The sequence below is a fragment of the Arachis hypogaea genome, chromosome 20 (assembly GCF_003086295.3).
Source record: "Arachis hypogaea cultivar Tifrunner chromosome 20, arahy.Tifrunner.gnm2.J5K5, whole genome shotgun sequence".
Lineage (NCBI taxonomy): Eukaryota > Viridiplantae > Streptophyta > Magnoliopsida > Fabales > Fabaceae > Arachis > Arachis hypogaea.
In genome coordinates, this window is record NC_092055.1 from 24,524,878 (window position 1) to 24,549,457 (window position 24,580).

A 24,580-nucleotide genomic window follows, 5' to 3' on the forward strand; every position below is an offset into this window, starting at 1 on the left:
GAAACTGAATTTCGTAGTAGTAAACTTTTTTACTGGTGTCGTTAAAGTATTTTGATTTAGTGTAGTATATCTACGTCCGCTTCTATATGTGTAGGATGGCCACTTTTGTGTGTGGATGCTAGTGGTCCTGTCGACAGACTAGAGCACAATATCCACACCCCCCAAGTTACGGCAACTGTTATTGAAAGGGGGTTTATGGCCAAAACGAGTTTGTACTCAGCTTGTGCCATTTTGCTTTGCCTTCATGGCATACATGTTTGGCTTATTTTGCTTCAAAACTATGTTGACCATAACTAATTATATTAAGTAATGAAGTTATTGCTAGTTTAAGATTAATAGCAGTACTTATCCCCACTCTCCATATGTTACCCCGTGAATGAACAAGAAAATGGATAAAAACTGTCAGCTGACTTTGGTCATGTTAGTTAGGAAAAGCTATAAGACTGATATCCAATTGTTGGGAAAGAACATGTGCAGCATGACCATGGTATGAAATGAAAATCATCATAACACTCTGGGCATACAAGTAAGTTGTAGTTGTAACTTTTAAATAACTTGGTTGGCACAAATCAGGATTTGTTTATTGTAATGGAACCCTAAAACCTGTTTGAACAAATTTCAAAAATAGTTATGCGTTCGTTTTTAGAACACAGAATAATTACCAATTATAAGTATAACAACGAAACTGAGGAAACAAGCAAGATTAGTTGACTTCTTAATAACGCTAGCTAATTTTGTTTAGTCTTTATTGTTTATTACTAAACTAACAATATAATCAAAATATATTCATTAACATTAATTGTTTATTACTAAACTAATAATATACACTGAATAGAACGAATATTTATTTAGGTTTGCGTCATTAAATTATTCTTTAAATTCAAGATCTCTAAGATTAAAGATTTTTTGTGCTCATGAAGAGATTCCAAATTGTTAAATTTTGATTAAAAGCGTTTGAGGGGGCTTGATTATTTCTGAATCTTACATTTATAAATGTTGCAAAGCAATCAAACTAAAACTCAGGACTATTTGTGATTTACGGAAAGACAAACTTTTTCTTATAGGAAAAGTTCCATTTAAATGAATTGCTATAATACACATGTACAAAAAACTCTAAGGGTTTACATTAGCAAAATCAGAAGTTTCATGCATTGACACTGACCGCAGAGGGACAAAATCATTGTGAAAGTGTAGTGAAAATCCCACTCAGCAGAAAAATCCCGTTGGATAATGGAATTTATAATTCGAATCCACAAGGCAGCATTGGTTATTACCAATAAAAGGGAGTGAGGCCAGAGTGTAACATTGTAGCCATTAAATAACATATAAATTAGAGTTTGCAGTTTATGATTAACAATATCCACATATGCATACATAAGTTCTCAGAATAAAATGCAGTTTCAGCATAACATGTTCTTGGTTACAGCATAGTTGGAACAACAGCTCACAAGTCAGTCGACCGTTGTCACACTTCTCCATTCGAAAAATGTTCCCAAATGTAGCCAACGGGTTGACATGGATTTTCAGGCTGCGTTTTTTCTCCGACAACGACGGGTGCCTGTTGCATTGACAAGAACGTCAAACCACAGAACTGTTAACACCAACATAATGAAGTGATAACGGTTGGTAATGAAGCATGAACAATGCAATGGCTAAATAATGAGTGTGCACTCGGTAATAAGCAAGAACAAATTGGTAAGAAAGCAATTTAAGAAAAGCCCAGAAGGCAATTTAGACTTTAATTTTATTACGACGATGACTGCTCCTTCCCCATCATCGTTACCATATCATATGCCTGCAAAACTGGTTACTTGTTAACCCACAACTCAATGGTAAACCAAAAAATAACACATCAACAATCCCCTGCGTGCATTAATTAGTATGTTGATTTTATTTACCAACAGACTTATTTTTCTGAATATTGGAGATAAAAAACATTGAGACACAAATTAATGAAATAACTACTGCTGCTCCTGATACAGTATTAATTTAGTTACAGGAAATAAATTGCATTGGTATTGAAACTTTTTATGGAGTTAGTGTTATTGGTAACGTGTCATAGTAAATAGTCCATGCACGAAATAAGTAAGGCGGTAACCTTTGATCGCTTGCGTTTATTTATCCCAGCAGGTGATTTATCATTCCTTGGTGAAGGTTGCGCGCCTCCGTTGGGGCATCTAGTCCTCCGGTGCCCTAGCTTCCCGCATGTGCTGCACTTTCTTTTGGTTTTCGGTGCAGACCCACATGCTTGACTCATCCGACCCGTGCCTTTTGTTCTAACACGAATCGGGTCCTTCACCCCGCAATCTTGTGCTGCTGTGAGATCATCCGTTGAAGGTCTTAGGCCGTTCTTTATTTCAAGGAAGAGAGCATCACTCAGAAGCTTCTTTGAGTAAAGCTTGAAGTCTTCATCACTCATGCACGCAACACGCCCTAAACGCTTACAAAGCTGGGAGAAAGCACCCACTCGTGTCCTATAGGTCACACTTCGGTCAGCAGTGTGTTGCTCACCACATTGGTTATGGACCTCCATTTTGGCTGCCTTAGACCACCTGCGCAGCACAAGGCTTTCAGGGATTTCCACTAAGTCAAGCCTAACACACACGGAAAGGATATGCACACAAGGAATACCAAACGACTCCATACGCATGCAGGTGCAAGTAAATATGTTCGCGACAGGGTCCCTATAAACCTTCCAATTCATCTCAGGCCTTCGATACTTCTGGAGAGTGTATGCATGAGGGTTCTCAGTTTCATTAAATTCACAAATTCTAACACGAACACACCGTTTCAGGCTATCCCGGAATCTGAGAAACATTTCGCGGGTGAACATCGTCCACCCGGACTTTTCCAGCTCAACAAACTCTGTTTGTAGCACAGGTGTTCCGTACCATGAATGAAAGTCTAGCTCGTCCTCGGTGTCACGCAGAAAATCCACACACCTTTGAAAATTTCTGACAAATTCTAACACCCCGTACCTGCTCTCGACAAACCTCCCTAGTTTGGCATGTAGTGACTCGCACCTAGAGGTAGTCCGGACTCCAGCAAAAAATCTACCGCGGATGTATGCGGTGGCCCAAGCGTGCTTTTTGGTGTACAAGTCCTTAACCCACTCAACCTCCCTAACACCGCACTCGTTGAGCATTGCCTCCCAATGCGCTTCGAACTCATCGATTTCCATATCTGCCAACATGCAGTGTCTAAACATTTGTGTGAATCTCGGGTCGCTTACGTTAGCAGTCGCGTTCCTCAGCAGATGCCAGGCACACAACCGATGATGTGCATCAGGAAATACAGACTGGATTGCTATCCGCATGGCCGGGTCGCCATCCGTGATGACCGATTGCGGTGCCTTACCTTGCATGCATTCCAGAAACTGGCGAAGAACCCAAATATATGACTCCTGCGATTCGCATGAGACCATTGCTGTTCCAAATACGCATGTCTGGTTGTGGTGGTTTACTCCGGAAAATACTACAACGGGTAGGTTGTACTTGTTGCGGCCATACGTAGCGTCGAATGCTAGCACATCGCCGAAAATCCCATAATCTTCCTGGCAACGACCGTCGCTCCAAAACAAGTTGCATAGGTGTTGCCCTGCCCCTAACTTGTAACGCCAAAACATTTTCGCATCCATGCGTGCCAGACCTTCCAAGTACCTAATAGCCGCACTTACATCTCCGCCTTGCAGACCTCTCTGTTTCCGTATCTCATTATACATATCTTGCTTTGTGAATGTTACCAGATTAAAGCCCCCCAGTTGTGCTGCGAAAGACTCATAAATCTTAGGTATGCTAATCCCAATCTCCCTCATGCTTGTTAGCTGAGCAACTTCTACCTCAGATATCTTCCTGTGTGACCGCAGATAATCAACAAGCTTCCCATATGCAAGTTCGTGGTTATGCTCCTCGACAAAACGCGAAACATACCACCTCCCACTACCGTCTTTCCTCTTTATCCTCATCTCCGCCATGCATCCGCATCGGGTAACGACCTTATGCTCCCTTTTGCGATCAACCTTTTCCAACCATTTCTTCTCTCGAAATCCTTGCCTATTACAAACAAAAGTGTACCGCACGATCTCTCCGGCAGTGTTTCTAACCGTCTTGCCTCGCCGTGATGCAAAGCCCTTTAGTCGGCTGTAATTGTTATAGAAGCCGCCTGCCTCCTGAGGTGAAGAGAACTCCATTTCAAGAACATCTTCTGCTCGCAACCCATCCAAACCCAAAAATCCGGGCAACATTGAAGCCCCCCTTCCTTCCCAATCGGATAACTCAGCATCTTCCTCCACTCTCGTATCAAACATTGTGTCCTGAAGAATAAAGACAAACATTTCGCAATCAACTTCATTATGTGGAATGAATTATGTTTAAATATTGCACATCCATGCATATTAAAGCTCTTGCCCATCAAAGCCTTTCATTTTAAATTTATTTCAAATTTAATTTTGCAAATGGAATGTTCATAGGCACTAACATGGTTATTAATTCAGCCCTGAAAACTTGACCTGAAAAACTCCTTTCAGGATTATAATATTACTATAATTATAACATTGTCATGTTATAATTTAACATACAGTTTACCCAGCCATCATAGTGGTTGGCCACAACAAGATCTTCATGCCAAACTATTTAATAAAGGATTTGCTTGTCGACTTTCATTGTCACAGATGCAAGTAGTGCATATTTCTTTAAAATGTGAAAGTTCAATTTTGCAAACTTAACAAATACTACAGCCACGGCTAACTTAACAAAAAAACACCAATCTAGCATTTCTTCTACGCATCAGAATCATCACATCATAGTCACCACATAGAATATTAGTTCTCACAACATAACCCTCACACCTGCTAAGAGTACAACCAACTGCATGAACCATACCACCGATATGGTGTATCAGACATTCCCATCCAATTAGATCCCACTAACACACTATAAAAACAAAATGGCACGTATACCCATCGTACCTGTGCATTTGACACACCACCATTGCCCTCCATCCAGAAATCCGCAAGAGGCTCATTCCACATACACGCATCCTTCCAAAACTTGCTACTTGATGCCATTATTACCTAAAGGACAAACATGTCAAACTGTAACAAACAATAAACAAGGGATTGCACAAACTTCTTTGGCACTTACGTAGATAAAAAAACCCTTACTTTACAACCTCATCTACTATCCAACATGATTCCAACATCCTCACAGCATCCACTTGCCAACTACAAACAAAGACTTCGAATAACACCACATGCATTACAACTACGACACAGAGAAGCAAACACATTCACCACTACCTCCTAACATTGCTACCAATACAGCTACAAACCAAGTTGTCACAAAATAAATACCGAAGGATTTTACACAAACAAAATGAATTGTATAAAGCATTCTTTGCAGCAGCAAATTCAGGGGTTTGTCACGGGATTAAGAAACAAACTCTGTTACCTCAATGTTTTTCAAAACACAATTAATGCTCAAACACCTAATGAGGTCGAAAATGCAGTTAACCCAACATTAACACATCGCAGAAGTTTTCAACAAGATCGTAAAATATTTATCTCGATGGAGAAATTAAATCGAAAACGAAATGAAAATTGCCAGAGTGAGTCTCAAAGGTGGACGGACTTACACAGGACGATTGGAACACTACGAATACTCATATGCTTACATAGAACTTCAACTCAAACCAACAAATTAAGGCCACTATCATTTTGGCCAACACATTTAATTAAAATAACTTTCAACCGCAAAAACATCATCCTTTTCAGCTAACACATAACATTACTTCAACAACGATAAAAACATTTGGCAACAGATTCAATTTAGGTTAATGAAATCGAAAAATAGTTAAACATAAATTAACATCGCTAACGGACGCTTACTTGCCCAGATGACTACCAACGGCGATGGTAGCTGAGAACTTAACTGATCAGATAAGCAAAGTGACAACAACGACCACCACACCACGGACCGGTTGCTGGTTTTGTATGCTGGAGCTTCCGGGAAAGCAACAGCAGGCAGACAGCGACTGACCTTCAGAGCCTCACGCCCTGCCGCGACGAGCTCCACCAACCACCGGTGACGAACGACCTCCACTCCAAATAACTTTCTCCCCACTTTAGACCTACCCAATCCTTAGCCGCCGACACTATTTCCTCTAGGGATTTGCTCTTCTTAGGCCCACTACTGCCCCGCCAAAAGCGTCAACAAAAAAGGACTAATCCACCAACATTGTACATCGGCTGGCTCAGCTATAAATTGGCTTCATTTTTTCTTTCGGCTGATGCCAGTCACCTGTCCCTATGGTGACTTTTAAATTTGTTCTAGGGATATCATGGATATTTCACAATGTGCTACAAGACAAAATGTTAACCTTTAACCTGACCGTACATGGATCTTCAGAGTTCCAATAAAGATGCCTGGACCATTTGAAAAGTTTCCTAAAGTATTAATTTTATTAATAAAATATCATTTTTTTGAAAAAAAAGGAGTCCCTCTGAACAAAGCTTCTATGGCTTTGAACGTCGTGAAGGAACTTACTTTTGATTTGCTTCAATGATAGGTCCTCACTTTTTTTTGATTTGCTTTAATGGTAGGTCCTCACCTTTTTGTCTGCGCATGCAACACAACCAACGACACGCGTCAGCTTTTTTTATCATCCATCTCAATTCAGCATCCGCTGAAATAATACTGCCTCAGCAGTCAGCACCCTAACATTCTCTTATTTTATTTTATTTCATTCCGTATATATCTCTCATAATATAATTTTTAAATAGAAACAAGATCAAAAAGATGAGCAGCTTCACTATAAAAGGATGCCAACAATTAGCTGATAAAAACAAACCAACATCATTCATCTTAAAATTGCTTCTGTAACAAATTAAAGCTTTTAATACGGTTGGCATCATCAACATTTTTTTTTATACAAATGTTGTGTTTTACTTTTATACTTTTGTTGTTATATAAAGACATCTTTATCTAAGTAGTTATATTATATTAACTATATTATTGCTTTATGATAATTATGATGGTTTGGTAACTTGATTAAAACTGATTTACCCTTGACTTTTTGGATGTAATGCAATAATGGCATTCAAACTTGGATTGGTCACCTTTCATTCCCAAATTAAATAGGATAATGCTGCAAATCCGAATTCACTATCAGAGTAGTGTAGATTGATGGTGAGAAATGAAATGAATGAGTTAATGACACAACAAATACAATTGTTTCCTTAGTGGTCAAGGCAAGTAAACGAAGAGTTTTAAGTGTATTAGAAATATCGGTGTTCTAATTATTTTAACGATTGATCTGAATTATAAAAAATATATATAATATATATTAATTAAATCAACAGTTAAAACAACTGAAATACCGGTATTTCCGGTACATTTGACATTTTTCCAAATGTATTAATATATTATTACATTGCCACCTACTAGGCTACTACTTGCTTAAAATACTGCAAAGGTAATGTCACATGGAGGTTTCGCACTTTAAGATAATCATTTAATTAACAAATAAATTGCAAATGTTTCCATGTTATCCTAATCTATTCCATAATAGTTAAAGTATGAAATGAGCACATCATAATCGAACCTTTTACTACTATAATCCCCTTTAGCAAAGCTCTCAAGATGCAATCCTTATTAGGTACCAATACGAGGTTCCATTAATGAAAGAATATGCATAACAAGCAAAACTTAATGAATAAAATTGGCTAATTCTATTATCATACATGACTACTCTCACATTGACAATTGACAAAATTCCCAATCAACCCTATAATAGAGCAACAAACGTAACTGGTCTTGATTCAAGGCACAAAAAAATGGTCTTTATCCTCATTCATTTTCTGCTATGAAGTTTGGTTCTTCACCTTGGCAAAGGTACTCATCGCACAACGATGCTGATCCCCAATCCTTTCTCAGCCGCAGGATATCTTCAGTGAAAGTGGAATCAGGGGCTCCAATGAACACTGTAGACATCGCACATATCGTTTTGTCTAACATAGCTTCAACCTTCAGTGTGGAAACATTCAAAACTCATATCAACAAAACAGTTTTAAAGGAAGAGTTATCACCGCATATAAAAGCTTCTCACTGATGTATTTTCAATTGCATAATAATCCAACCAAAAAAAAATGTTTGAAGTGAGAAACGAGTATATAGCAATACACTGCCAAGTGCCATCGCAGATGTCTCTCTTTTTTTGTGATTGCGATACATAAACTTATGGCTCCATCGGGTACCCTTAAACTTCTATTCTCAATCCAACTCAATTCTAAGTTGAAAAGTAAAAACTTGCAGGAGCACCTAAAAGTTCTCGATCTTTCATTTCCTAATTTTCAAAACCAAAGAAAAGGAATATATAGTTATTTCACCTGTGAGTCTGCCTCAATGCCACTCCTATATAACAAAGCATCCCATTTCTCTGCTGAGTTACGAGCAGGGCGCTTTACAAGCAGAACAGGCTTGCCATCCAGCACAACCATTGACTGAAGCAGACCAGTCTCGCTTTCTGCAGCATCCGTAGAAAGATAAATGACAGGTGCATCGGCCGTTTCAACCACCCTCAATATGCAATCTGCAGCTTGAGGAATCGGGTAAAAGCAACTTGGTTTCTTAAGATTACTGTAAACATGCAAAGTAATCAATCATTAGTAGTACCGTTTTTTTTTTAAGGAAAAAAAAATTCAGCAATCGAAAAGAGCATGCAGATGCAGGGAGAGTTTACCACTATCATACTCAAACTTCATATAGACCGATATCACAAAACACCAACGATGAGAACAATAATGACTCAAGCTTTATTCCATTGATATCATAATGGCTCACCAGAATTTTAAGAAGCCATGTCTTCGAAAATGCAAGGCGATGAACTTCTTTCCCAGGAAGGTCTGAACAAATCGCTGAGCAGTGAGCACAATGAGGCGGCTAGGTTCAATCAGAGTCTTGCACTTGTGAGCAATAGGGCCACCTGGCTGCATTACCCACTGATTCTCCAAATCAGCAAAGAAAACATCCCCAATAGCCATAACATCATCATCATGACCGAACTTATCCAGAACATCCTTAATCGTCTTTGGTGTCGGCTTCCGAGTATCTTCCTGCCAAACAGGCTCAGGCTTGCTCATTAACAAACCCAAAGACCCCAACTTCTTCAAATGATCATCGTCAAGATAACAAGGCTGTGGCAGAGAGAAATAACACAGGAAACTATTAATGTGCAAATGATCCTTCTTAGCACTTGCAAATTCCTCAAAGGAAATCACAACTTTTTTCCCCAAACACTTGTTAATGTGATCAATGTCAATTACCCTGTCATACTGATAATCAATTTTGGAACTTGGAATCACCAGAGTCCTACTAAGAATTGCAGCAAAGAACATATGTTTTTCCAAACAAATCAAGTGGTTTGACATTTGGCCAGAAACGCATACAGCAAGCAAAAATTTACCATCTTTAGGGTTCCAATCAATGGTTTTTCTCTGTGAGAGGTTCTGATCCATTGTTCTACACCTATTGTAACTAACTCCACCGAACAAAATAGGATTTCTAAAATCGAATTCAGGCTCATTTGTGTTACCTGTTCGATGCGGATTCAGCAGAACCTGCTGAATCTCTCTGTTAAGAGAGATCTGTTTGAACAGCGCCGATTTCAGATCCTCCAATTGATTCGGATCGGAATGTGACGCATTGTGCTGAAAAGTTCGATTCCAAGCGGTTAAGAGCCCTAGTTGCTGCTCCCGCAAGAGGTTAATGGCGCGCAATTCGGATTCCTTCATTTGACCGGAGAGATGATCGGAGGAGAAGCTCGCGATAAGGCCATGGCGAATTTCAGTAACAGAGAAGAAGAGAACGACGGCGATGACGGCGAGGATCAAGAAAATGTACCTCTTCCGGAGCTGGAATCGCCGGGAGCTCGAGCTGATATCTTCGACGTGGAAAGTGGCGGCGCCGGCAGTGGTGGAGGTGGAGGGAAGAGTGAGAGGCTTTCCAACATTTTGGTCGACGAGGTTGTGGTGGTCGTCTTCGTCGTCGGAAGACGAATCCATGTGGTTTAGTTTGTTAGCCACGGCGGCCAGAGTGTGATGAAGAAGCCAGCGAAGGAGTCAGTGAGTGAGTGAGCCAAACCCAACCCAAACCGAAACCCAATTCCAGTATATCAACCACCCTTTTCTCACACTTGATAACTCCATTTGCATTTCTTTCACAATTCTACCAACAATTCTGTAACACAAGACAATTATATATCAACATTCCAACAGCTAAATCCACATATACGTACGTATTCAATATTCTCTATCCACAAACTATAAAGAGTGTAATGTCGAAATTCTAAAATCTGATCCGTTATTGAACATGAAAAACCGTTCTATATATGTATGTACACACAGTCACATTTGATCCGGGATAATTTACAGCAAAAATCGTAGGAAGTAGCAACAACAAACACAAATTTTCAATGACACGGAAAGAGACATGTAAGGAGATATTACTAAGACTAAGTGTTTGTTTGAGTATCATTATTTTGTTTAAAAAAATAAATTTTTTTTTAAATGTGTTTGAATTTAGGGTTTAGAATTTAGGATTTAAAAAATATTTTTTTTAAAAAATTATTATTTATATTTTTTTAAAATATTTTTTTATATAATAAATATACAAAAAATATTTTTATATTATTATACTCAAACATAATTGATAAATAAAAAAATTTGTTTACATGAGATATTTAAATATAAAATTACTTTTACTTTTACATAAAATTTTTTAAAAAAATAGATCAAAAAAAGATTTTTTTTTTTTTAAAAACTCACTCAAATAACCCTAACCATAGAGTTTGGCGAAGGAGATCTCACACAGCAGATCATTAGAAGCTAAGTAAGAATCAAATCCAAAGCGAAATCACAGCGAAGAACCATTGCAACTTTTAAAACGGATTTTTGGGTTTCCGTTTTGGGGGGTTAGTTGATGTCTTTTCGCACCTTGTACTTCACGCTCCGCCAACACTATTGCAATACTTCAATACATCTCATCATCGTATGAGCTTCTATCTTTTGTAATTGGTCAGGTGAATGCATCTTTACTCGAAAGGTAATTTAGTTAAATGAATTAAATAATTAATCATTTTTAGTTGTTGTTTTTATATATATGAAGATCCAGCAATGTGGGTGAGCTAGAGTTTGTGTATATATTTTTTTTAAGAAATAAAACTAAATGTCTATATATAATTTTTTAATTATATAGTTGCCTATTATCCGATGTTTAATATATATTTTATATTTTATAAATATTTAAAGTTTTTTTGACAAATAATTATCTAACTTAAGAAATTAACAATGTCTTAAGATTTCTTTTAATTTAATATTAATTTGATTTAGTTTAAGATTAATAATATTGTTAAGAATGTGATGTAATCATTGTGACGTTATTTAATGTCAATAAATTTTGACACAGCAAATAAAAAAATTAACAACAAAATTAATATGACTAACTTAAGATTTTAAAAAGATAAATTTTATTTAAAAAAATTAAAATTTAATTAAAAAATATATAATATTTCAAAAATAAATTTGATCATTTATAATGCTTTACTCTTATTTTAAATAAATATAATAATCTTTTAAATATGAAATGTACTAGCCTTTTGTGAAGAGATCAATAATCTCTGTATTTGTGTATAGAAAAAAGCATAGTAATTATGAAGTTGATAGTTCAAAAGTAATACTAATAAAGATAAAAAAAACATACAAAAAATTAATATTTTTAAAAAAATTTTAATCAAATGGTTAAGATTAAGGCCAATGCTATAGTGTTGAAAGACTTTTTTTTTTTTTTTTCGCGAGTGCTGAAATATGTTGTTGATATGTAGAAAGAGACGTGTTTGTATTGCTGGCACACGCACAGACAAAAACTGGAGAAAGCAGAAAATGGTTAGAGTAAAGTGATGATTTACAAACCAAGTTGGGTTGGTCTAGTGGTTAGCTCACTAGTCCGCTTAAGCAAGTGTTGGGGGTTCGAATCCCGCCTTGTGCATGCAGCAACCCATTGGCCAGCGGCAAACCCTTAAATGGAGCTCAGTACTGCGACGGATTAGTCCTTGACCTGCCGGGTTGGGGGATACCGTGGGAAACCAAAAAAAAAAAAAAAAAAGTGATGATTTACAGAGATTGTAGAGAAAAGTTAACTAATTTTTGTGATAATTAAATAGTGTTAAGCTTTAATGATGATTATGAATTTAGTAAAAATTTATTTTTTTGTCATTAATTTTGTTTACCAAAATACCTTTTAATAAATTTTTTTTATTGATTAAATTGTATTTTTACCAAAATATTTTTAAAAAAATTTAATAATTAAATTATTTTTTCTAAGATGCCTTTCAATAATTTTTTAATTATTAAATTATAATTTTACTAAAATTTTTGTTAAATTTTTTTTATATTTTACTATTAATTTTTTGATATTAATATATATTATTTTAATATTAAAAAAATCTTAGTAAGATTATTTTTCAATATCAATATATATTAATTGTTATACATATTAACAGTGGTAAGATTTTTTTATTTAATTTTAAAATAATATACATTGATATAAATAATTAACAGTAAAATATAAAAATTTATTAACCAAAATTTTGATAAAATTATAATTTAATAATTAAAAAATTATTGAAGGGTATCTTAAGAAAAAATAATTTAATTATTAAATTTTTTAAAAATATTTTGGTAAAAATATAATTTAATAAATAAAAAATAATTTATTGAATGGTATTTTAGTAAGCAAAATTTAATGATAAAAAAATATTTGTTAAAGGGTATTTTTGTAAAAAATATTTTTTTTTGAAAAATAGATAAAATTAACATTAATTAACAAAAAAATTTAAAATAGATTAAAGAGGAGTTTTTTAAAAGTTATAAGGGAGGGGAATGTACATTTTATAAATAGAAGGGAGGGGAGCGTCATTTTAGCATCTCGCAGGAGATGGGAGTGAAATTTTCTCAATTATTTATTAAAAATATTCTTATATTATGTGTGCACAAAAAATTACGTACTAAATCAACCATCCATATAGAATATATATTAAAATATAAAACAAACATTAAAATAAGTTAAGTAATATATTTTTATGCACAAATATATTATGATTGATTTTTTATATGCATTAATGCATATAGTATTTTTGTAAAAATATCAATGTTATGTAGAATTTGTTTGAATGTGTTTTTTAAAAAAAATTATTTTCCTAGATGATTTTTTTTTAAAATTAAGAGATAAAATTTGATTTATATTTAAATGTAAACTTTTTTTTATTGGTCAAGTAATTAACTCATTCGTCTACTTAAGCACATATTAAAAGTTTAAATAATCATATCTTATACATACAACAATTCATTAACTAGTAATAAATTTTTAAACAGAACTCAAATTCCTAATTCAAATATACTGCAGTCTTATCCAATAGATTTTGTCTGGATTCAAGACATATTTTGGATTGGCCGAATTTGATCCATGTATTGCTCTAGAAAAAATTTTCTTTTGCGTTAGGATTTATATGGGAGGGCTACAAGCTAAGAAGCACCGATACGACACGCGATACGAACACGACACGGCACGGATATACCGACACGTTTTTTTTTATAAAAAATTGGATACGACATGTTTAGGATACGTTATGAATTAAAATTTAAATAATATATTAAATTAATAAAATATCATATTGTAAATATAGGAGTAAATATAGTTACATAAAAAAGTCTTAAAATTATGCAATTATTAAAAAAAATAAAAAAAACTTTAATCTACTCTTGCCATCTCGCTAACAGAAAATGTATCAATTTTTTCTCCTCCAAGTCCATCATCCGCAAACACCACAGCTTCAAGTCCATCATCCTCTGTATCTTCTATTCTTCTTCTTCAATATAACGCAGAGAACCAAGAACAGTTAAGCTAGTGAGTAAATAAGCCACCAAAGACAAACGGTAAGTAGATTTAGGTTTTGATTTATTAATTATTTTATTTTTAAATTTAAATTTTGATTTGTTTTTATTTTAAAATATTTTAAATTTAAAAAGAAAAAATCAGTTAATCGGGCCATAAAATCACAAAATCAATTGCAGATTTTGCTTCACCAAAAAGATACACCGTTGATACGCTCGTTTAATATATCCACCACGTGTCGGCATCGAATTCGCGTCCGACACGGATACGCTGGCACCATGAGCAAATCCGTGCTTCATAGGCTACAAGTCGAACAAAAGAAAAAAAATAATAAAATAACAAAAAATATTTAAAAATATTTTTTTATATTTAAATTAACGTTAATTAATTTTTTTTATTAAAAATAATGACCCTAATATTTGTCAAAATAAAAATCGAGAAGCACCCAACACCAATAGTGTTTCTTGTTCCTCATATCCATGACACAATAGTTCTGAGGTAAAAATTACGATTGCTTCTTCTATTAAGGTATGTTGCACTACAATTCCTTCTTTTAATTGGCACATTATTCTTTTGATCATGATTTTCTTTTCTTTTAATCATTTTGATGCCTGTAACTGTTAGAGATTTCAGCTACATTTTAAATTCTGATATTCTGTGATTTAGAATTTCATATCTTTTGCATATCTCAAATTTATAATTTTTGTATTTTTTTCTTTTTTTTTTCAATCTTTTTGATAAAAAAAATTATAAAAAGATATGAAAAAAGTGGATTCAAATGGAATTACTATATGAAAAAATATAAATATTTTTATTTGAAGATTTTATTAAGTATATACTAAGATTACTTAAGATTTTAAATTTTTTTAATAAATAAAACACATAATATATTAAAAAGTTTGGATATTTTCAATTTTTATATTATCCTTCTGTGTTTAATACTTCAATAATTATTCTAAAACTATTTTTTAGCAAAATTCTTTATTTTAAATCTTTTAATAAGGACTTTAATTAAAAAATTCTTTAGCTAAATTCAAATTAACATTGAATATTATTATTAAAAATTAAAAGATATACTTTGAAAACAAAATAGCGTTATTAATCATAAATTAACAATTATTTACCTATTTACTTTATAATATAGTAGTATATTCAAATTAAGAATCAATCATGATACATACTTGGGAAGATAATGAAAATATTTTAAGACAAAAGGATAGAATGAAAATTTCATATTTTTAGAGAGCTCTATCACTAGAACAAGTACAAAGAAACTCAATGAGAGTTTTAAAAATTTGGCAACACTTATACATGAGGAGTTACATCAAGTTCTAACCAAGGAAGAAAGGACAAGGTCTAATAATACTTTTTAAATTTAATAAAAGGCATAATTTATTAATTTTTGAATTTTTAGGTCTTTATTTTAGTTTGTTTTGTTGTTAAGATTTGTTAGAAGATTTGATTAGTAGTATTTTTAGAAATTTTAAATTTAAATCAAATATAATTTAATCCAATAAGATCAATTCTGATTTAAATTAGTTATCTTATCTTTAGAAAATTTAAATTAAGTTATTTTATTTTATCTTTGAGTTAGTTTGTTAAGAGTCTATTTAAATATTTTTGGTGAAACAATTTACACCACTTTTGATGAATAAAATTTTCAGTAATTTTATGCACGTTTCTATTGTGTGATTGTTGTTAAGGTTTATTATACGAAGAAGATTGAAAGATCTAACCTAAGGTGAATCTGCATAGTAATTTTTTTCCGTTTTCGAAGATAGATTCTTTGAAGATTTAGTAGGGAATTTTTTTTGTCATTTTTTTTATATCTTTCCTCCAACCCTTTCATTGGGACTTTAATGCTTCTTCGTCTTTATTAAACTCCTTAAATTTTCAATAATCTCTTATTAAATCATTATATATTAATGTATTTTATAAGTAATTTTTTCTGTTAAAATAATAATTTTTAACTTTTTAAAATCTAGAAGTAGTTCTCTATGAATTAAATCAGTAACAGCAAAGTCACAAAAAAAAATCAGTAACAACAACTTTTCTTTTTCGGAAAAACAATCTTTCCTTTTAACAAAGTAAACTAAATTCAAATAATATACATTTATCACATAAGATAATTAAAATGCTGTTTTAACCCCAAAAGATAAAATAAAAATCTGTTTTAATTAAGATATCAATTATTTTCGATATTTAAATTTAAAGTCAATTTCGATTCCATTCAAATCTCTTCTCAAAATATATATAAGATTCTTCAAGAACTCTCATATCACTATTGCTCTCTTCTAAGTGAATTCACACTATACCATGAAGCCAGAATCGAAAAGAAACACGGATGACAAATCTTCATGCTTTGATAATTTTAGTGAAATGTCAAAGGCTCTGTTAAATTTTGATGTCACAGTAAAGAATGAGAGTTCTTCCAATATTCTTGGTTCCGCAATTCTTCAAGATCCTAAAGCAATTCAATCTCTCTCAAAAGGTTAGTATTTCATTGTTTTAGAATTTAATTTTATTGTGTCGTAAAATGTTTCAAAAAATAATTTTAGGACAATTTATGTATTTAAAATTTGTTAGAAAAAACGTTATCAGATTACAACTTTTCAAAGATCTAAATATAAATGCAACTTCTATAATTATATGTGTTAGACAAAATATAATTTTTATAAGAAAATTATAAAAAGAAATAATTAGTTATTTGGTAATGTTCCTATATATAATATTTATATCTATTTTAAATTAAATTAGATCATTTGATAGTTGGTTATTTATTTAAAATTTGAAATTAACAGCAAGCAAGAAGTGCGGGAACAGCTACAAGAAATTCAAATATTCCTGCAAGTGATGTACAAAGAGTAACTGTCCATTGAGATTAGGCTAGTCTATAAATAGAGCTTTAGGAACACGTTGTAATCAGTTCAGTTCTTCTTGGAAAACACTTAGAGACCCAAAACGCTCTCAGCCCCTTGGCATCACAGAGTAAAATTGGGAATCTTAAGTAATTCCTCTGAACTCAAACACTTGTACTTTGCTTTCTTTCAGTTTTTATTAATAAAATTTCTTTACTTTTACGACTTTTTCTCTTTTACGTTCATGTTTCTTCTTTCATCTTCTTTTTAATTTCCTGTTTGTTTTAAATTATAAAAAGAAATAATTAGTTATTTGGTAATGTTCCTATATATAATATTTATATCTATTTTAAATTAAATTAGATCATTTGATAGTTGGTTATTTATTTAAAATTTGAAATTAACAGCAAGCAAGAAGTGCGGGAACAGCTACAAGAAATTCAAATATTCCTGCAAGTGATGTACAAAGAGTAACTGTCCATTGAGATTAGGCTAGTCTATAAATAGAGCTTTAGGAACACGTTGTAATCAGTTCAGTTCTTCCTGGAAAACACTTAGAGACCCAAAACGCTCTCAGCCCCTTGGCATCACAGAGTAAAATTGGGAATCTTAAGTAATTCCTCTGAACTCAAACACTTGTACTTTGCTTTCTTTCAGTTTTTATTAATAAAATTTCTTTACTTTTACGACTTTTTCTCTTTTACGTTCATGTTTCTTCTTTCATCTTCTTTTTAATTTCCTGTTTGTTTTAATTTCTGCATTTTACTTTGCCTCCGGCACCTTGTATGTTTTCCTTTTTATCTTTAATTTTACTTTCGAAACTACAATTGAGACTTTGAGACACCTACAAAAGGAGTCGTTTCCTCTCCTTGAATTAAGATTGTGAAACAAAACTCGAAAATTGTTGATTTATTTGTTGTTAACAATGGAACAAAAATTTGAGTAAAACAAATTGGCACGCCCGGTGGGACATTGTCAATAGATTGTAGTTTGTCAAAAGAAAAATCAAGAGTTTTTTAATTTGCATGTGGTTGCGTAGTGGTAAGTTCGTGCGTCCAAAGCCAAGGAAATCAGCGTCAGTTGACATGTCAAATACTTCTGCAGCATTTTCTTCTACTTCTAGTGATGAGATTAGAGGAAATGAATCCAGAAATTCTCCTGTGATTTCAAACGCAGAGCCTACCTTGATGTCAGTGAGGCATGATGGCGTTGGCCATGCCCATACAGGGTTAAATGCAACTGACATAAATACCGTGGGATGGCCGCCATATGGCTTGCCATCGGGGTATGTCCCCTCCATGGTGACACAAGGATTGCCTGTGCCTCTCTACTCAACTTTTCAAAATCCTCTTTATCAAAATCCATATGGCATGTCAAATGTACCTGTTTCTGGGGTGTCAGGTTTACACGTATCACAACAAAATTTTTCACATGCTATTAATACAGAAAATAACAGTGCATCTAATTCTACTACGTCCACTGTCACTAGGGTAGAAAATTCCAGACCTGTATTTCCTGACATGTCAAGAGCAATGCCTGTTAATCAACCTAGTCAAACTGTGGGATCTTTAGCAAATATTAGGCAACAGATGGATGAAAGCCACCATGATCTAGTAAACATGTTAACTCATCAAATGGTGACAGTTTTAAATCCTCTTCTAGAAAACACAAACACTAGAATTGAACAATTAAATAGGCAAGTCAATAAGATTGCTACTGTGATAAATTTAGAAGAAAATGATAACTTGGGTTTAAGATTTGATAATGTCAATCAGAACGGTGGAGCAATTCCTAATTATGATGTTCATATGCCTAGACATGGTCAAAATGCTGATGATATGTTAGAAAGACTTAGACAAAATAACTTAGGGGTTGAACAAGTTTTAAACCGTTTGGGATTTAATGTTGGTTGCTTGAATAGGCCATATTTTGTGTCTGTTTTTTCTGAGTGTGTCCAACAAGCAGAGCTCCCAAGGGGTTGGAAAATTCCAAAATCCCTTACAAAATTTTCTGGAGAAGAAAATGAATCTACAGTAGAGCATATTGCTCAATATACTGTTGAAATTGGGGAAGCAGCTTCTAATGAATATCTCAAGATGAGATACTTTCCTTCTTCTTTAACAAAAAATGCATTTACATGGTTCTCTAACTTGAGACCAAATTCTATTCATTCTTGGGCGCAGTTAGAAAAAAATTTTCATGATCAGTTTTTCCGAGGTGAATTGAAAGTTAGTCTTACGGATTTATTCTCTGTCAAATGTGCAGAAGGAGAATCCATTGATACTTATTTGGCACGATTTAGAAACATGAGAAATAAGTATTTTACTCTGATTCCGGAAACTGAAGTTGTCAAAATGGCTACTAATGGGTTAGAATTTGGAGTTAGGGAGAAACTTATCAATCAACATACTTTAGATTTTTCCCAGTTAGCTGAAAGAGTAAGACAGATAGAACAAATTAAGAAAAAAAAAAGAAAATTTTAAAAGGGGTTCAAAAAAGGTTGCATATGTTGATTGTTTTTCCGATAGTAGTGATTCAGATGAAAAAGAGATTTATATTGCCGAATTACGTGGGGGTCCTCCTTATGTATGCAAATCTTTGAAGCCTGTTAAAGGAAAAGAAAAAGTTTCTTCTTATTCTAAAGTTGAAAATAAGACTTATTCTTTTGATATTTCTAAGGCAGATCAAATATTTGAAGTTTTATTAAAAGATAAGCAGCTTATTTTACCTGAAGAAAAAAAGATGCCTACAACTGATGAAATAAAGAATAAGAAATTTTATAAGTTTCATCAAGTATTTTCGCATACCACTAACAATTGCGTCCGTTTCAGGGATTTGATACAAAAAGCAATTGAGGAGGGAAGACTGAAGTTTGAGGATAAAACTACTATGAAGGTGGACACTGAACCATTTGCTGCTGACTCAAATTATGTTGAGCCATTCGATTTGTCAATCAACATGGTAGAAGTTGATGCCACGATGGTTAGTGCTAAAACTGAAAATAAAGACCTGAGAGTCTTTGAACAAGATAAGAAGCCAGTTTATCCTCGTCCTGGTGAGGATTTGTTAGATTTTTGTTGAGAATTAAAGAATCTGACAGCACCATTACCATGTGCCCAAAGTGCAATGCTGTTTTTGACAAGGAAGCTGCAAAAGAGTTTGAAAAGTACAAAGTTGAAGAGAAAGAAAAGGCTGAGTTGAGAAAGAAGATTGCTGAAAAAGAAAATGAAACTAACGAGCTAAAGCGGAAGATAGCCGAGGGAAAACAAAAGTTGGGCGGTCAAACTCCTTTGAACAAGTGCGTCAACAACACTGGAGTACAACCCGTCAACCAGAAGATGAAGACTGTGGTCATGATTGATGGAAGACCTGATGGATTTTCTCAAAAGACAAGAGTTCCTCCCACCAAAATTTTAAACAATAAATGGGTCCAGAATGTGAGAAATGTGCAAAATCAACCTACTGCCTTTGCAAGAGGAAAAAACAAATGGGTGAAGCCTAGACCTTTTAAACCCAGGTACTATGAGTCTCAGTTATGGAACATGAATCATGCACAAGACGGAGGTAGTATATATATTCCAAAAAATGTGCCTGTTCCCTCAAAGCCAATTTATTCTTGTTATAATCCTAACATGCAGCAGGTTCCTAATTATTCTCCTTGGTCAAATTGTCAAAATATTCCAAAATATTCTCCTTTTATAACTTTTGAGCAGAAAGAGAATATACCTGAGTATGTTCCTTTGGATCCATACAAGGGACACGGAGTAGATTTTCCTCCTTTACCAACCATGGCCAAGTCTGTAGAAACAGGCAATTCTTCTAATCACCCTAAGTGCAATAAAAATGTCAAGAAGAATCTTGCTGAGAAGAGGGTAATGGTTGAAAACAAGGGAGAAAAGGATGAAGATTTAATTACTGATAATTTTGACACTGGTTTTGATGACAACTTAGAAGCAATATTTGGCGTTAAGCAACCTATAGCTGTGGTGTCAATACTGCCTGAGGAATATAGTCAAGTCCAGGAAGTAGAGTCATTAGAAGATGATTGTTATGATGTCTTCCCTGGAAGCGAATGCTTATTGCTAGATGACAATATGTGTGGTGGAGGATTATTTGAGAAGCCTACTGAAAATGATAAGGAACACTTGCGTCCACTGCATATCAAGGCTCGTGTTGACGGAAGGATAGTCAATAAGATTTTGGTTGACGGGGGAGCTGCTGTTAATCTCATGCCTGAAAGAATGATGGGAAGGCTTGGAAAGACTGAAAAAGATCTGATTAAAAGTAGCATTGGGGTGACAGATTTTAATGGAAAGACTTCTTCTGTTAGAGGTGTGGTTCTACTGTCAATTGAGGTTGGTTCTGTCAATAGGCCAACTCTATTTGTTGTTGTTCCTTCTAAAGCTGGTTTTAACTTACTTTTGGGACGTGACTGGATTCATGGAATGGGTGCTATTCCATCCACTCTACATCAAAGTTGATTTTCTGGAACGAAGATGGAGAAGTGGAAGAAGTTCTTGCTAATAATAGTACATGTTACTATGATGAGATGCATATGGAGTTCAGGATGTATAATCTTGGAGTCAAGCCACTGACAGTTGACACCAAGGCATTTAATCCTGAAAGTATTGAGATGTGTAAAATAGATATGAATGGTTTTATTTAAAAAAAAAATGCATCAAGTTTAAGATCTTAGACAAAAATAATCTCTCATTGATATTTAGGTATGTACTTCATAAATACAAAAGCCTAATTGACTTAGAAATTCTGTTGAGTCTCTTAGCGCTTGGAGGCAAAACTATTAGAATGTTAGTGTGGAGATTTTATAGGATTAGAAATTTTATCAAATTTAATTGACACCTGGAATTTAACATATGAAATAAACGACCTCACGAAGTTAAGATTTTGTTACTTCTGAAGTTAGGAAAATTGTGTCAATTAAAACAATGAAAGTGTGTGTCAAAAAAAAAACTCTTAATTGAAATATTAAAGGTCAAAACAAAGGTCAATTGATACACATTTAATGTGGCGAAATTAGAACAGATATCATTTGACACACTTAAAAATTTCATACAAAAGAATAGACCACATTGACAGTTCAACTATTGATGTAAAAAATTTTATAGACTTAGAAATTTTGTTAAGTCTATTACTAGTAGGCATTTAATCTGTCAAGCGGATGTGTCTAAAATGTCAATTGACTCACAATATCAAAAATAAAAAAAAATGTCAATAAACAACTAAGTTTTCTCACTTTCAATCATTGCATATCTTCAAGTGAGAAATCTTGGGGGCATCTTGTTAGACAAAATATAATTTTTATAAAAAAATTATAAAAAGAAATAATTAGTTATTTGGTAATGTTCCTATATATAATATTTATATTTATTTTAAATTAAATTAGATCATTTGATAGTTGGTTATTTATTTAAAATTTGAAATTAACAGCAAGCAAGAAGTGCGGGAACAGCTACAAGAAATTCAAATTTCCTGCAAGTGGTGTACTGCCCATTGAGATTAGGCTAGTCTATAAATAGAGCTTTAGGAACACGTTGTAATCAGTTCAGTTCTTCTTGGAAAACACTTAGAGACCCAAAACGCTCTCAGCCCCTTGGCATCACAGAGTAAAATTGGGAATCTTAAGTAATTCCTCTGAACTCAAACACTTGTACTTTGCTTTCTTTCAGTTTTTATTAATAAAATTTCTTTACTTTTACGTCTTTTTCTCTTTTACGTTCATGTTTCTTCTTTCATCTTATTTTTAATTTCCTGTTTGTTTTAATTTCTGCATTTTACTTTGCCTCTGACACCTTGTATGTTTTCCTTTTTATCTTTAATTTTACTTTCGAAACTACAATTGAGACTTTGAGACACCTACAAAAGGAGTCGTTTTCGCTCCTTGAATTAAGATTGTGAAACAAAACTTGTTGATTTATTTGTTGTTAACAATAGAACAAAAATTTGAGTAAAACAATATGTAAACTTTTACATTTGAGCACGGTTTACGTTGAAAAGCGTAAACACAGAATTCGCTAGCGGAAGGAATGACATGGATGAAGAAACTGCGATATCCTATGACGATTTCTTTACAATCTGGCTACTTGAAAAATGCCTATATTTGCGCTTAGCAAATGTCTTGGAGAAAAGAGAAGTGATTCCACCTCTAAACGCACAAACTAAAATTTGTTGCTTTTGCGTTCATGTCCATGGTCGCTGGTTACTATTGGAAAATTAGATGAAAAATTTTCTTCGTTTAAAATTATTTTTTTATCAAAATCTTCTAAATTTGTTTCAATCATTTGGTTTTTTTTATTATTTTTAGTACTCTCTTTTATATTTTAATTTTTATATTTTTTTTCATATGATATATGTGGTTGGTTTTATAAAATTTTTATTCTTTCTTATCTATATAAATTTTTTTTCTATTCTTTGATGTACTCTATTTTTATTTTATATAAAAAAATATTTTTTATTTGAGTTTATAAAATTTATAATTGTAATTATTATTATATAATACGTTTATTATCAAAATTTTGCATAATATGAATTATGATCCTATCAAAAAGTATAAAATAAATAAAAAACTAATTATAAATAACAAGAGAATTACAAATAATAAAAATTTATAGTTTAAAATAATCTTAAATTACAGAGTACTGATAATACTAAAAAAATTATAAAATATTTTTTTGTTTGACATTATAAAATTTATAATACTCTCTTTCATATTTTTATTTTTTATTGTATTTATTTTATTTATATCATAAATAATTTTTATATTATTTCACTTCTGATTTTTTATGTATATTATTATTTTTTGCAATATTTATTTTTTCTTTGTTCATATTAATTTTTTTTATCATCTATTGTTCTTTATGTCTAATATTTTTTTATTATTTTTTATCATTTTTGTATAATACTTTTTTTATTATATAATAATTATAATTATAAATTTTATAAAATCAAATAAAAAATAAATTTTTTTTTATATAAAACAACAATAGAGGATATCAAAGAATAAAAAAAACTCATTCAGATAAGAAAAAATAAAAATTTCATAAAACCAACAACATATATTACATAAAAAAAACATAAAAATTAAGATATGAAAGAGAGTACTAAAAGATTTTGATGAAAAAAATTTGGAACGGATAACTATATTTTTCGTCTAATTTTCCAACACTAACTAATCACCATGGACATGAACGCATACACAGTAAATTTTAGCTTCACATGAACGCTTTTAGAAATAGAATTACTTCTCTTTTCTCCAACGATGTTTGCCAAATATATACATAGACATTTTCTAAGTAACTAGGTAACGGTTTAGGTTCAACTCTAATTCGTGTCCCCTATCGGCGGTTTGCATATAATTACAGCACTTGCGTCTAAATAAAATTGTTTTACGTCTAAATAAAATTGTTTTAAAATTTTAAATTTATAATTTTAAATAAAATAATCTTATGACTGAATTTAATTTTAATGGTTTACTAGTTAATTTTTTTTTTTGAAAATTATGATTTTTTTATTTTATTTTATTTTTTCTGTAACAGATTGCTATGATTTTAGTAGCTTATTGAAGACATTAAATTGCATAGAGAAAAAGAACGTGAAACATTTGATCTGAATTGGGAGAATTCAGAAAATAAAAAGAAAGGAGGAGAAGAAGAAAATTTTAATAAAATTCATGTTTGTGAAGCCAAATAAGCCTTTTGAAAAAAATGTAAGAGTAATAAATAGAACGAAAAAAGAGCAAATTTCAGACAATGAATTTGGCTT

At 32.6% G+C, this 24,580-nt stretch overlaps 2 protein-coding genes across 2 annotated transcripts; both read right to left on the reverse strand.

Moving 5' to 3' along the window:
- Window positions 1–1,465: 1,465 nt before the first annotated feature.
- LOC140183002 (protein FAR1-RELATED SEQUENCE 5-like) lies at window positions 1,466–5,256 on the reverse strand. Its single transcript, XM_072230993.1, has 4 exons — window positions 5,170–5,256; window positions 4,967–5,071; window positions 2,099–4,312; window positions 1,466–1,591 (listed from the first exon to the last, which is right to left on the reverse strand). The coding sequence occupies exons 1-4, from the start codon at window positions 5,254–5,256 to the stop codon at window positions 1,466–1,468; spliced, it is 2,532 nt and encodes an 843-aa protein (XP_072087094.1).
- Window positions 5,257–7,487: 2,231 nt separating this feature from the next.
- LOC112784158 (O-fucosyltransferase 36) lies at window positions 7,488–10,450 on the reverse strand. Its single transcript, XM_025827277.3, has 3 exons — window positions 8,838–10,450; window positions 8,384–8,633; window positions 7,488–8,021 (listed from the first exon to the last, which is right to left on the reverse strand). Exons 1-3 carry the CDS (start codon window positions 10,055–10,057, stop codon window positions 7,845–7,847), a joined length of 1,647 nt encoding a protein of 548 aa, XP_025683062.1. The 5' UTR covers window positions 10,058–10,450; the 3' UTR covers window positions 7,488–7,844.
- Window positions 10,451–24,580: the final 14,130 nt, after the last annotated feature.

Coding starts and splice junctions, on each gene's coding strand:
- LOC140183002 (XM_072230993.1), bottom strand. CDS start 5,256: ATGCATGTGGTGTTATTCGAAGTCTTTGTTTGTAGTTGGCAAGTGGAT. Junction 4,313..4,966: donor GTGGTGTGTCAAATGCACAG/GTACGATGGGTA, acceptor TTTATTCTTCAG/GACACAATGTTTGATACGAG. Junction 1,592..2,098: donor ATAAACGCAAGCGATCAAAG/GTTACCGCCTTA, acceptor TGGTGTTAACAG/TTCTGTGGTTTGACGTTCTT.
- LOC112784158 (XM_025827277.3), bottom strand. CDS start 10,057: ATGGATTCGTCTTCCGACGACGAAGACGACCACCACAACCTCGTCGAC. Junction 8,634..8,837: donor CATGGCTTCTTAAAATTCTG/GTGAGCCATTAT, acceptor GCATGTTTACAG/TAATCTTAAGAAACCAAGTT. Junction 8,022..8,383: donor GCATTGAGGCAGACTCACAG/GTGAAATAACTA, acceptor TCCACACTGAAG/GTTGAAGCTATGTTAGACAA.